This window comes from Diprion similis, chromosome 10 (genome assembly GCF_021155765.1).
Source record: "Diprion similis isolate iyDipSimi1 chromosome 10, iyDipSimi1.1, whole genome shotgun sequence".
NCBI lineage: Eukaryota > Metazoa > Arthropoda > Insecta > Hymenoptera > Diprionidae > Diprion > Diprion similis.
This window is the reverse complement of record NC_060114.1, coordinates 19658458-19671946: the sequence shown is the minus strand read 5'-3', so window position 1 is coordinate 19671946 and position 13489 is coordinate 19658458. Positions and strand designations below refer to the sequence as shown.

At 39.3% G+C, this 13489-nt stretch overlaps 1 protein-coding gene across 3 annotated transcripts in view; it reads left to right on the top strand.

The window, feature by feature from the left end:
- The window catches only part of LOC124410753 (E3 ubiquitin-protein ligase PDZRN3-B), a 132608-nt gene that overhangs the window by 87831 nt on the left and 31288 nt on the right, over positions 1 to 13489 (top strand). The window contains exon 1 of one of the 3 annotated variants that reach the window (XM_046889348.1): positions 9284 to 9358. The exons of the other annotated variants lie outside the window; for them this stretch is intronic. Within the exon in view, the coding sequence (XP_046745304.1) occupies positions 9302 to 9358 (57 nt within the window). The 5' untranslated portion in view covers positions 9284 to 9301. Of the gene's footprint in view, positions 1 to 9283; positions 9359 to 13489 lie in introns of those variants that run through there. 3 annotated transcript variants of the gene reach the window in all.

Below are 13489 nucleotides of genomic sequence, written 5' to 3'. Positions count from 1 at the left end.
ACCAGTGAAATAAAGAAGTCCGTCGAGAGTTTTGTGCTGGTGTATACTCTGCACCGTTGTATTTGGGATTCGTTCGTGAACATACATTTATACGGGGCATTCCGTGCCAACTCGACCATGTCTGACTCTAAAAATATTCAATCGTGTTCAAAATTTTTTTAGACAACCGATTGATTATTTATAAATATTTTAAGGAATTTTAAGAACGAACGGTTTCGGGACCGGTTTCGAGGTGGATTGATTCTATTTTTGCTATTTTTTTTACGACATTTTTAAAGAAATCTGCAGGATACAGAAAAAATTAGAGTTCAGTCTTAGAGTTGGACCAATTGCATAAAGAAGTTTAAACAAAATAAAAAATAATGAGTGTTATACGGTGGTCAAGTTGGCACGGAATGCCCCATACACGTACGCATATGTATAAATCTATAGGTATGTATATAGATGGAAAAGAACTGCGGATATGAGACGAAAGAAAACTTTCTTCGCTTTGGTACGAGCTTGGATTAAACTTGAAATATATCTCTATGAATGAGAATAGCAAAAGTAGAGGGGGGGGGGGGGGGGGGGGAGTGGAAAGGAGACAAAACGATGAATAGTATTCGGTTGAATTATTCCTTATACACTAGGTTTATTTATTATTTTAGGAAAAAGAAATATATGCTACAGCTGTATGTATAAATGGTCGTGTATATATATATATATTATATATATGATCTTTTTCTGTACATAAAAGTTAAGAGAAACGCTAGCCAACTAAGAAGAACAGAAAAAGAGGAAAAGGAAAAGAAGAAAAAAAATGTTCACTTAAAACTTTACTCCCCTGGATGTTTTTTTGTTTCTTCTCCGTTTTTTTTTCACCACCGCTGTCTTCTCGAGGAATTTTCTCACATCAATTGTATTATTATTAGCATGAAAATGTAGAAAATATGATGACAAACACTGGGACAATAGTAATAATAATAATAATGATGATGACGATAACGGCGGTGATGACAATTTTTCTGTTCAAAATGGCAACGAATTTTGAAATCAAGATTTCCGATAGACGGAAGTCGATGCAGAGTGATTTTATTGGCGAAAATGAAGATTCTACATCGTATTTTATCTCCGGGTTATAGATAGATAGATGAAAAACAAAAAAAATTGTCAAACCTTCGATTTTTTTTCTTACAAATATCAATATATCGAAGCGTGAAATATCTGCAGCGTTTGGGAAAAACCGGGGACGCCGAGAGGGAAGATGGAAACTGACGAAAAAGCAGCAAACGAAGAGATTAGCAAGGTGCGACGTCGAGGGAACGTCAGTCTAGCAATTTCACCCCTCGTTCCAGGGTGGAAGGCTCGAGGCGCCGCACTACTTCTTTCTCGGTGTATTTACCCTCTTGGCTTCTCCCGACTTTTCTTCTATTTTTATTCCGTTATTTATTTCCTTTTTCCGTTACGCCGCTTTTTTCCCAATTCCCACTCCTCTCTCTCTGCTTTTCTTTTATTTTATTTCCGATTTTTATTGAATTTAGAGATTTTTCCACCCTCCCGAGTTTCCTCTTCACGGAACTCTTTTCCTTCATCAAAACGACGACACACCCGTCCTGAAATCTGTTTCATTCGTACGTACATATCTACTTCAGTTTTATGATGTACTACCGGGAACCCATTTTGCATAATTTATAAAGCCTTTTTGGTGCAAGTTTAGTGTAAATCGATCTACTGATTCTCGAGTTTATCGATAGCAAATAGACGAGCAGGATGGCTAGACACCTAGAAAATCTGGAATTATAAATAAAGAAAACATAAAAAATTTTCGGCGATCGTGAGTGAATTTAAGATCCATTGAAAGTGCAGATGTCAGATTTATCCAGTCGCGTGAAATTTGATGAAACTTGACTCCGAAATGACGAAAAGTAAGATAAAAAGAAATGTTGAAATTAACAGCCCCTTGGCTGCGAAATCGCCTCCGTCCATATTGGCAAACAGTTCCGATGTTGAACGTTTCGTTTTTTATCCCCGCAGCTGCACCTCGTCGGCACTCAGGTCGCGTTCGGAAATTGAAATATCTTCTCCGCCGTCCGGATTGAAGGAGTATAAGGGAACTGTGAAGGACGTGGAGAAGGGTTGAGCTGCAGTTTGTCGCGAGCCGCTTCGCGGATGCAGAGATAACAATTTCCGCCTCTTGATGCAACAATTCTGCGCGGAGGATTCTCCTGAAAATTGAAAGTTTTGATGACCGGAGTTTGTTGCATCGTAGGGAAAGTTTTCCCGTAGGGTAGGTTGCCATCCTTTTGCTGGACGAGCAGTGAGTCCTTGAATAAGGCGACGCTGACGATTCCTATACAGAGAATAAGAAATGCGAAAGCCGATGCAAAGTCCGCGAGTTTTAAGGACTGAACCCCTTTCCGAAGAAAGCTAATTGTCCGTTCGAGTTTCTTATTCCGTGTTTAGGAGACTTCCGATTCCTCGGAGGGATCCTGCCCCTGGATCAAAGAAGATCCCATCCCCTTCGCTCCGAGACTAGACGGTCCTTCGAGCTTTGATTGACCTGAAACTATCGATTAACCGTATCAGTCGGGCTCGAATCTACTCACGAAGAAGTCGAAAGAGTCCAAGTATCCAAAAGACGGTTCGGATTAGAATAATTTATTTCTTTTTTTTTCCTGGAACAAAGTCTAAGAGTTACTTTTTGACGAGTTGAAAATTCTTCCACAGCACAAAACCTAGTTTGCTTTAACCTTCAAAACTAAGGGTATGTCATTTCATTTGACTCTTTCTCAATTTAGTACATTTAAGTAAAAAAAAGATATACCCGTAGCATAATTTTTTCACAGAATCTTCCAAAATAATTATTCAGTACTGTTTCACAATCAAGACGATTTTGGTTACCTCAACGTGAAAAATGTATCATGATTTTTAAAAATTACTCACGATTATTCTAGAAGATTCTTCAGAGAAACTGGTATCTGGTGGACTTGATTTAAAAATTCCGAACTTCAGAATAATTTTTTTCTCACCCAAGTGCGAAAAATTCAATTTTTCACATTCGGTTAGGAAAAGTCACGTACAATTCTTAAGCTTGACCTAAAGATTCCGAACTTTAAAATAATTTTTTTTCTTAACTGAGTGCAGAAAATTCGATTTCACACATTCAGTTAGGAAAAGTCATCTACAACTCTTAAGCTTCACAAAGCTCAAAATTTCAAACTTGAGAATAATTTCCTCAACTGAGTTCGAAAAATTCGATTTGTGCACTAAGTTAGTTGTGCACAATACGAGCTTATAGGTGCCTGGACAAAATTGACGAGTGCGGAAATGACCTATTTTCCGTACTAACCGTGCAATCCACTATTTTTCACCGCAAAAACAAACGTTCGGCGCCGTGTTTCGGCACAAAAAGAAAAACAAACAAACATCGCCGGAATTTAAACGCAGTATAGTATTCGAAGCACGTCGAGCACTCGAACCGGAAGTGGCGGCCGTTTCGGCGACGTTGGGTCTTCCGCCTCCGAGTTGAAATCGATCCACCCTTCAAAAACGTCGCCGAGGGCATTTGGAAGCCGCTAATTAACCCGGCGGCGCTGGTCGAGCCCCGAATTTCGACGCTCGGAATTTCGGTGACAAAATCTCTCCCCCTTGTCGTGCCGATTTTACCGCCAAGCCTGCGGGGGCTTCGAGGCGGCGGTCTTTTTTTAGCCGTATACAAACAGCAGACGAAGCTGAGAAAAACTCTCTTCTACGGTAACGAAATCCACGTTCAATTCCTCACGAACTATTTGGGGCGCTAGACCTTGGACTTCTCTTCATTCCTCCTCCTGTTTTCACAACGAAACGCCCCAAAGAAAAACTTAACCGGCCGTTTAACCCCCGTTGCGACGCTTGCGGCTCACCGAAAACCGTTTCTCTCTCTCTCTCTATCTCTCTCTTTCGTTTTTTGCTACTTGCTTCCACAACAAGAGAAATTTTCAGTTCTCGTTAAAACTATACACTCTTCAACTATCGCCATTTTTTTTTTTGTTTACGTTTCTTCTTTTTGTATTTTCTTTACCATAACCAAAAAGTGAACAATACCTAAATAAGTTGTATATCAACCGAAAAATATGGTAAAACGTATCGTTGTTCTTTGTTTGTAATTACAACGATAAAATGAGTAAATGTCGATTATTACCTTGTTTAATTGAAAAAATTTAACGAGTTTGGGGTTAGTAAGGTTATCGTAACAAAACGTTGTGAAAAAAGTCACTATTTTCTTAACTTTACAACGATGTCGAAGGGATCAACATATTGAAATACGAGCGTGTTTTGTTTTATTACGGTTTATTGAATTTCAAACAATTCCAAAATGGCGATATAACGGTTTTTCCTTAACAAGAATCTTTACGATAACGTTACTCACTTCAGTGTGATGAAATTTAACTATCCTGACAAAGAGATGTAATGACGCGATAGCCAGAAAATTTTTTACAAGTATAATTGACAACTGTGTAATCACACCAAATAATCACTGCAAGTATCACATTATTTTGTAATTATGGCAATACTTGAAACGTTATTAAAATTATTACGTACGAGATTTTCTTATATCAACTATATGTATAACAAATGAAATGAATATCAAGGAAAGACAGAAAACAATGAGCACGTGGGTCGAAACTTGGTACACAAATGAAAAAAGTTCGGATATTTTCTCTTCTGTCAACATTCTTGTAACCGAGAATAATAATCTCGATATCGACCGACCGCCGAATCTGTTATATATTTACTCCATAATTCGTCGAAGCAAAACTAACGTATAGACTGAAATACAGAGAATAAAGTCGAAAAGTTTTCGAAGCGAGCTTTTAATCTCATCTAGCCAACTATTATAGTTAGGATGAGATTCGTTCCGGCTTTGGGAATAATCCCATTGAATGGGTGTTTACTTCGGGATGTCGGTTGACGGGGATATCTTTTTTCTTTTTTTTTTTTTTTTTTCCTCGATCTTTTCATCGAGGTAACGAAAAGGGAGAACCGAGAGTGGCCGAGGCTTGTTTTTTCGCAGAGCTAGGTCTAATGCCCCGTTCAATTATATGATCGAAGATATCGGGGCCGATTGATCGGGAAGTTGACCATTGCGTTGCGGCGTTGGATGAGCTTATACAGGAGAAATGTAATTGGCGTAGGAGAAGCGGAAAAGCAGAATCCCCTAATACCTAATATACCCTCCTTTGTTGACCCGGCTAACCCTACATTCTCTCTGCAGGGGCCGAAACCGAATCTGCGGGGAACAACGCGCGTCTCCCTTTTGTGCCATTCGTCCTTCCTCTCCGAATGTTCCTAGCCGCTCGCTAATGACGTCCGAAAGAAAGCACTTTGTTCGCCCTGTCGGATCACGGCGGAAAATAGAGATGGAAAGAGAAAGAGAAAGAGAGTGAGAGAGTGAAAAAGGGGGGGGGGGGAGGAGGGAGCGAGAGGGTAAGGGTTAAAAGGGAGCGATCTGTGCGAAGCGGGTTCGGAACACCTAACGGAAATTAAATTAAATCGTACGTGTGCGCGAGTTCCCTTCAACCAGTCTCTCCTCAGCTCTCTCTCTCTTTCTCTTGCTCTCGCTTTGGTATTTCTCTCCTTCTCTCTCGTCGTCGCGTTCACCAGAGTGACGAAGTGACGAAGTCCTAACTCGGTGAAACCAGTCTTAAACGTCTACGAAATTAGAACTCGGGGTGAAATATAACTTTAGGGTTGTTGTTTAAAATTTACTCCTACGCGTCCTGGGTTTTGTGGACTTTTAAAATTGAGGATTCGAAAAAGATGTTCACCTAGTGTTACACCACTTTTAGACTTTTTTACTGTACAACCGCGTTATCCGTTGCACTCGGAAATACGCGACGACAACGACGAAGGCTGAAGTGTAAATAAAAGATGAAGGGGTGAGTAAGCGAGGACGTTAAACGGCCGTAAAATCGCTCGTAAGCCGGGTTGGGACATGGGCGTTGGGGCATCAGTCACTTCTCGAATATCTCCAAGAAATTGACTCCGAATCCGCCTCGTCCAACACTTACACACTCGCACACTGTCAATGCGTATTTAAATCGCTGTGAGGATGAAGTTAGTAACGTTAGAGTAAAAAAATCGTTACTTTGCACATTTAAGATTGTCTGAAATTTATAAATTATGATGAAGAACAAAACATCACACGGCAAGTGATCTTTTGGATTTTGTACTTTTTGGATTATGAGTTGGATCAAATTCGAGTACTAACTTCTTGGACTTTGGTCCACCATATTGGATCCGCTATTTTGAATTTTCAAATTTCGAGTGCAGATTGGTAATCAGCGACATCCAAAACACTCGAGTAATGAGTTTCATCAGATTCAGGTAATTTTTTGGATTTTTGTCCACCATATCGGATCCGCCATTTTGAAGTTTCAAATTTGCAGTGCAGAATCGAGATCAGCGACCTCAAAAACATTCAGGTAATGAGTTTCATCAGATTCGGGTAACTTTTAATTTTGTCCACCGTATTGAATCCGCCATTTTGAATTTTCAAATTTCGAGTGCAGATTCGTAATCAGCGACATCAAAAACAGTCAAATAATGAGTTTCATCAGATTCGGGTAACTTTTGATCTTGTCCACCATATTGAAGCCCACATTTAAAATTTTCAAATTTCGAGCTCAGATTCGTAATCAGTGCCCAAGCAATCAGTCCCACCAAATTTTACCCAAATCCAATAAAAGTCTCAAATGGGGAAATCGACCGTCTTGCGGTCAGAGGTTAGAGTTGAGATAAAAATCTAAAGAAAGTATGGAATTATTTTGAATGAAATCTAAAACCACTAATCGACAAATTTTGGAAACGAATTTTTCCCACGCCTCGATAGAGAACGGACTCCTTTACTCCAGTCTCCATGCAGAAAGCGAATACCGGAACTCCATAAACCTGTCCATTCCAATTCTGAACCGTGGTTCTTAATTCCTTTTAGCAACTTCTATTCACTCCTCATTTTCCGTCGTCGAAAAAGCCTCCGTAACTGCTTCGGCATAGCAGGTAGAGGCAAAAGCTTTGTCCCGTCTTCACTCGCCGACTGATTCGATCAAGTATAGATCAAAGTCGATGTGCCCGCGGAGCGGCCTTTTGCATTTTAGGGATGTAGGAACGGGGGATGTACAGGGACACCTATAAGCCTGCAGCTTAGGGCCTCAAAAGAACAATTCGTTCAATGAACCGGAGAGGTTTAAGTGGAGTTTTACTTTATCTCGGAGGATCGAAACTCCGGTTATAACGTTTGATCATCCTCCTGCAGCCCATCCGCATTCTCCTCTTCCGGTCAGTTCGTCTACCCGCAATCCGTGCGTACCTGTTACACAATTTTTTAAAACACTCTGAAGGATCATCGAGGCATGCGGCACAATGGACGGATGAATAGGGACTATAAGGGACGCTAGGAGAGCGTTGGGAAGACGAGGAAACAATTAAGATGGTAAACACGGGAACCACTCCGAAGACGATATTTTTCGACGATAGTGCGGGGGATGGAATAAAAGTCGAAGAGGGGTTGAAGACGCCCGGGAATATCGAAGGGGTTTTTTCTTTCCGAAATCGGAGAGTGGAAATGGACAGCCATTACATCCACGCTACTCGAGGAATGGCCGTAGGGATGGTGGGGGGGGGGGGGGGGGGGGGGTGTCCATCGTAAAAATATGATTAGCCGGTCGACTGCATGGTTCAGAGAATAGAATAAAGCTGCGATGGATGTGCGTTGAGGTCGGACTGAACGAGCCAAAGCTTCTCGGGAATATGGCGCTGTGTAAGGACGAGAAAAGGGAAAGATATAAGGAGAGAGACGGGGAGAGGAGGAGAAACGTTCTCGTAAAAAGATCCCCCGTCAATATCACCGCAGCGTGCGGGAAAATATGCGTCGTGCGTCAATCTCGATCGGTTTCGAGATGACGAGAGGCATCGCGCTCCGAGACGTTCCGATGACGTGACAGTAATTTTTTTCGTCGTTGCATTTAAACGGGGGTAAAAAATTACGCGTCAAGAGACAAGGAGGAGAAGAGCTCTCTTTCTTTTAAGGAGTTTGGTTCCACGAAAATCGATACGTTTCGTTCGTTCGATTGTGAGATGAGTTAATCAATACACAAGAGTAGTATCGCACTGAAATCGGTAATATTGAAATAAAATTCTGCATTAGTAATCATCGGTAATCACCAGAAATCATTTATGATTACAGAAATTTCTTTGTAATCGGAAATCATGAGACATCACCGAGTCAGAGTAAAATAAAATTTCTTTGTCAAGTAATCTCTCGGTAATCACTGTATAAAATCTAAGTAATCATGAAATATTATATAATCATGATATTCATTTTTCCTCAGTAAAATAAATGCCCCTTGGAAATACTGTTCGCATCACCTTGTAGAGACAGTATTCCGAACAAAACGTGACATCACAGAGTAAAATCAAACAAATAATTTACTAGAATTTCAACATTTTTGAACCGATACGAAGTGTACCGATATATCTATTGTATTTTTCAAAGAGTACTTATCAGCTTGCGGAAACAACAATTTGGAAATATCCCCAACGTCCGACAATTTCCTGATAAAATTGATTGATAAAAAAAAAAAAAAAGAAAGAAAAAAAAAACTACTTTTCTGCTAACCAAACTCTTCAATTCTCCCCTATATAAAAATAATATCGAAAACTTTTCCTATCGATACTTATAATTCCCCCTGTGTCGATAAGGGTCGTCGTTAATTAATGAGGACTGAGGGACCAGGTTCTCCGATTGTGTTGCACTCATGTAAGACGTTTCCGTTGTTTCTCATTTCGAGGAGGAAGAAAAACGAGGCCAATGGAACGATACAAAAACCTCGGATCCTCGCACACAAAGCCATATTATTGTGGCGCATGTCCAAGTGGCCTGAAATTTATTACATTATCCACGAGTTTATGATTCGCATATTTTTTGTTTAATTTGAGATATTTTTCCCCTCTCTTGCCGCGCTCTCCCTCTCTCTCTCTCTCTCTCTCTCTCTCTCTCTTGTATTATTATATAATATTACATTTTTTTCAAGCACTCTCCTCTTGCCCATCTCAATTGTGAAAGAAGAGAAAGAGAGAGAAGCACAGGCAGATATCTTCCAAGCGTGCTAACGATTGTTTCCCTTTCTCTGTTGCAGGTTCGTTGAGTACTTTTCGCACGCACGAACGAAAAAGAAAGAAAGAAATAAAGAAGAAATATACATGTAAACAGTATATATATTATATATATATATATATATATATATATATATATGTATGATAAGAAAAGAAAAGAAATAAGAAAATGGCAGCTCGAAATATGAAAATAAGAAAAGCGGGACCGAGAAAGACGTCAAGCCAGGTATTGTGCTGTACATTTTCTGAACAATTTTCAGGCTTCTGCCCTCACCGCGAAAACTCCATGAAGTAAGAGACGATGGCCTCTTTCCCTCACTCCCCATGGTAACCCTCGAAATCTGAATAGGAGATCAACTGAGACCCTATATCGTTTTCATACATTTTTCCTGCTCAGTTTTTTTTTTTTTCTCTTGCTTTTCCTCTTTGCATTCTTTTTTTCAGCTCGCTTTTTCATCCTTTTGACAATACAGCCCAACGCTGATTGGATCAAGGTTATAGGAACGTTTTTCTTTTTTTTTTTTTTTTACCTTATCTCATTGATCGTCGTTACGAAACTAAAGAGACCTTTTCATTTTCCAATCCACATACGGTGATACGGCTAAACCATGAGAGAAAGGTACAATTTATCCTTTCTACTACACGAATGGGATATAAAAGTAACTGTTATTGTATATTAGACGATAAATTTTTTTTTTTTCTTCTTTCTTTGCTTGGGTTGAGTCTAAATCCGCCAATTTCTACTGATTTTTGGCCCAAGTCTGAGAAGCAAAAATTCTGCGAAAAAACTGGAATAACATTTCTTTTTGAATGTCTTTCATACGGAAGGAAGTCACATGGTGTTAGGCACCTTTTATGACTTGAATTAAAACTGGAAAACCTGTTTGTTTGCAATGTTACATTCCCCCTTCGGAAAAAACATTTTTTTTTTTATCGAGTTCAAAGTTTGTAAAAAAATTTGTGAAAAACAAGAAGAGAAAACTAAGAGAAAGTGAAAAAAAAAGGAAGGAAGACGAACGTGTGAAATTGACACGCGTATCAAGTTACGGCGAGAGAGTTTTGTCACCGCAGGGTGAAGTAATTGTTCGTGCATTTTGCGAGGCGTTAGGTGCAGGGGCGAGAGAAAAGTGAGTCAGGTCTCATCTAGGCGTTACAGAACAGGCGGCCAACACGAGGGTTTGCAACCCCGGAGGCGGGGGGCCAACAACTTTCTATACGCCATTTTCCCCTCCTCGTTTTTGTCTGTACATTATACAAATGCCTCGGCCGCAAAACGGTCATGGTTTTAAATCCTGGTGGTAACAAGGTACGGAAACAATCATTCCTGCACCAGTTGTACCAACGTAGCGGACAAAAAGTCTATTAAAAGGAAAATGTAGACTTATATATACTGCACGCTAGGTGCGTCGACGTCGACGTCAACGACGACGACGTAAACCCTCCTTCCTTCGTCTCCGACGCAACGCTGTTCTCGAAGGGTGTTCATTAAAACGTCATCGCCTTTCTTTCGTCCTGCTATGCTATACCCAGTCGCCGAATCCTGCCTCCACTCTCTGGCTGGCTCCCTTCTTCATCTTCTTTTCCTTCTTCTTCTTCTTCTTCTTCTTCGAGGAGCTAAAATGAAGTCGAGAAAGGAGGACAGATGGGAAAAGCAGGGCGAGACCAGTTGCTAGAGGGTCCCTCGGGAGGTCTTCTTAGGGGAAATCCTTAAGTCAATCAGAAGGGATTACTTGCGGCTGGGGAGGAAGAGGTGCGTGTCCGACTTACGTGCGCCGCCAGTCTGGCCGATGCGATGGTTCGATTCCTTATTCCCGACGTCAAAGAAAGATCGGAGCCGCTGGTTTCCCTGAGAAGGTTATATCCTATTATTGTGCGGGTGCGGAACGTTATTAGCCAGATAAATCCGGCGAAAACGGCCGTTGCGGCCGGTTCGCGAATCCAAGGATGCTTCATACTTCTTTCTTTTTTTTTATACATTTTTAGAACCGTCTTCCATCTTTTACTTCAGTTGATACAATGCTACAGTCAAACTTACCGAGCGAGTAAAATGTCGCTCACTTTGCTGCGGAAATTTCTATTCTAAAATATCCAACGTCATAAAATATTCACATACTGTAAGTGGTGATTCAATTATAAAAATCTTATCGTAGGAAATGAAACTTTATATTTATTTTTTATTTAATAAGTATTGCATGCAGAATGGCGCTATCTACATATTTTTTTTCATTTTTTGAACCAGTGAGGCGTTAATCGTAGGCAATAATCAGAATAAGCAAAATTCTACTCGGTCGGTAAGTAGTGACTACAGCATCCTCTTAACTCCTGCTGCGTTTTGACCATTCGTTAGATCGGAACGCACGAAATTCATCTTGTTTCGACTCCCGTTATCCTGACTGAATCGGAGGATTTTTCTTTCGATCTTTCATCTGCCTGTGCTGTGATAAAAAGCGTTGAAGTTCCTTTCGCAATTTCAACCCCCATACATTCGTACAGCTTTGATCAAATAAGATTTCATCAACGAGCGTCGTCGGTGCAGGAAAGATCAGGCAATGAATGCTGATGTAGATACACTGCAGCAGGAAGAAGAAAAAGGAACTTCTCACGTAATCATTGATAGATAATTAAACTGCAGACATTTGCGTTGAAAAACTGTCGATGGGGTGAAAAAAAATATTCAACCAAAGTGACAAATTAAACTTATAAAAGATGAACTGTGTATATCGTTTTTACAAATTTGATTCTGGCGTCAAAGTATAATTTTTTCTTTTTGCTTCCTACTTTTTCTTTACTGCGAACTTGACTTGAAACCTTTACTTCAGTTTTCACACCAAATTTTGATGCTATCTTACCTTGAACCTCTTCCGCTTTACGTTTGTCCCTCTTATTTCTGAAGGAAAAAAAAAAAACACCATGATCCACGACACACCGGAGTGTAATTTCGTGGGATTAAATCCTGCCCTCGTTTGATAACTAACTCAGCGCCTCCCTGAATAATTTCTTTCACTGTTAATACGGTGGACGCAGCGGTCACATTTTGCGTGCATACCTACGTTATACATATATAAACATATATGTATACATACACATACGAAACCCCATGGTTAATCTTTTCGCTTGAATTACATCCGTGGTACGTATACATATATGTATATATATAGAATTGAGTCGAGGTGTGGTGGGGATAATTTTTCCGTCCCCACACAGTAAAGTAGGGTCCTTCCTTCCAACCGTGGGAGTCCCTTAACGTGAACAAGCCCACGACCCTCTCCGACGCCGCTAATGATTTGCCTTAACGCGAAACAAATGTACCTTATTCGGTCCTAAATCTCTTACATTGCTTGGAAATTTTGTGCATATGCTGGATTATTATTATTAGATTTTTTTTTATTCTATTTTAGTTTATTTATTTTTTTTTTAATCTATAATGTCAGGGAAACAACGCCACCAATTGTTAACCATTTTTGATCATCTTCTCATTGTCGGTCCCTTACCATTTTTAATTTTATTGAAAAAAAAAAATTTCTGCATTAATCCCAGGTCTGAAACAGTACACTGAATTTTTTCTGATTTTTTATTCAACTGATTGATTAGTTATAAATATTCAGAGTGATTTTGATGAGATCCTTATTTAAAATTCTGAAAAACTGTATTTCATTTTCCAAACATTCAAAGACCGAGTCCATAATGAGCTGATTATGTTTTTTTACAACTTTTAATTTTTTTGATCAACTAAAACATTGTTTAAATGATCTAAGAATTTCCAAAAAAAATTTTAAACTTCTATTTTTCACTTGAAATATTTCTAGGCTGGTTTCGGTACGAAGTTGATGAATACAATTGAATGTGCCAAAAAATAGACAAAAATCGCTCCGTGTTGGAACTGGTCTAGAAATGTTCCAAGTGAAAAATAGAAGTTTTGAGATTTTTTTGGAAATTCTCAGACCATTTGAACAATGTTTCAGTTAAAAAAAAATTAAAGAGAAAAAATTAAAACATAATCGGCCCATTATGGGCCCAGTATTGAAATGTTTGGAAAATGAATTACAGTTTTTGAGAAATTAGAAAAAAAAATCCTTTCCAAAAACACTCTTAATATTTCGAAATAATTAACTAATTGATTAAAAATTCCTGAAAAATTCCGGTCACTGTTTCCTAGTTGGGACAACGACAGAAAAATTTTTGAACGAAAACAGAAATTATAAGCGTCGGACGAAAAATTTTTCACTCGAATCAACTTCAAAATGTGTGTAATGTATAAATCTATGCAAAAAAAATGGAAAAAAAATATTCCCACAGATTTATATATTATATACAATTTTTAAGATGACTGGAGAAAAAAAAATTTGATGCGCCCTTT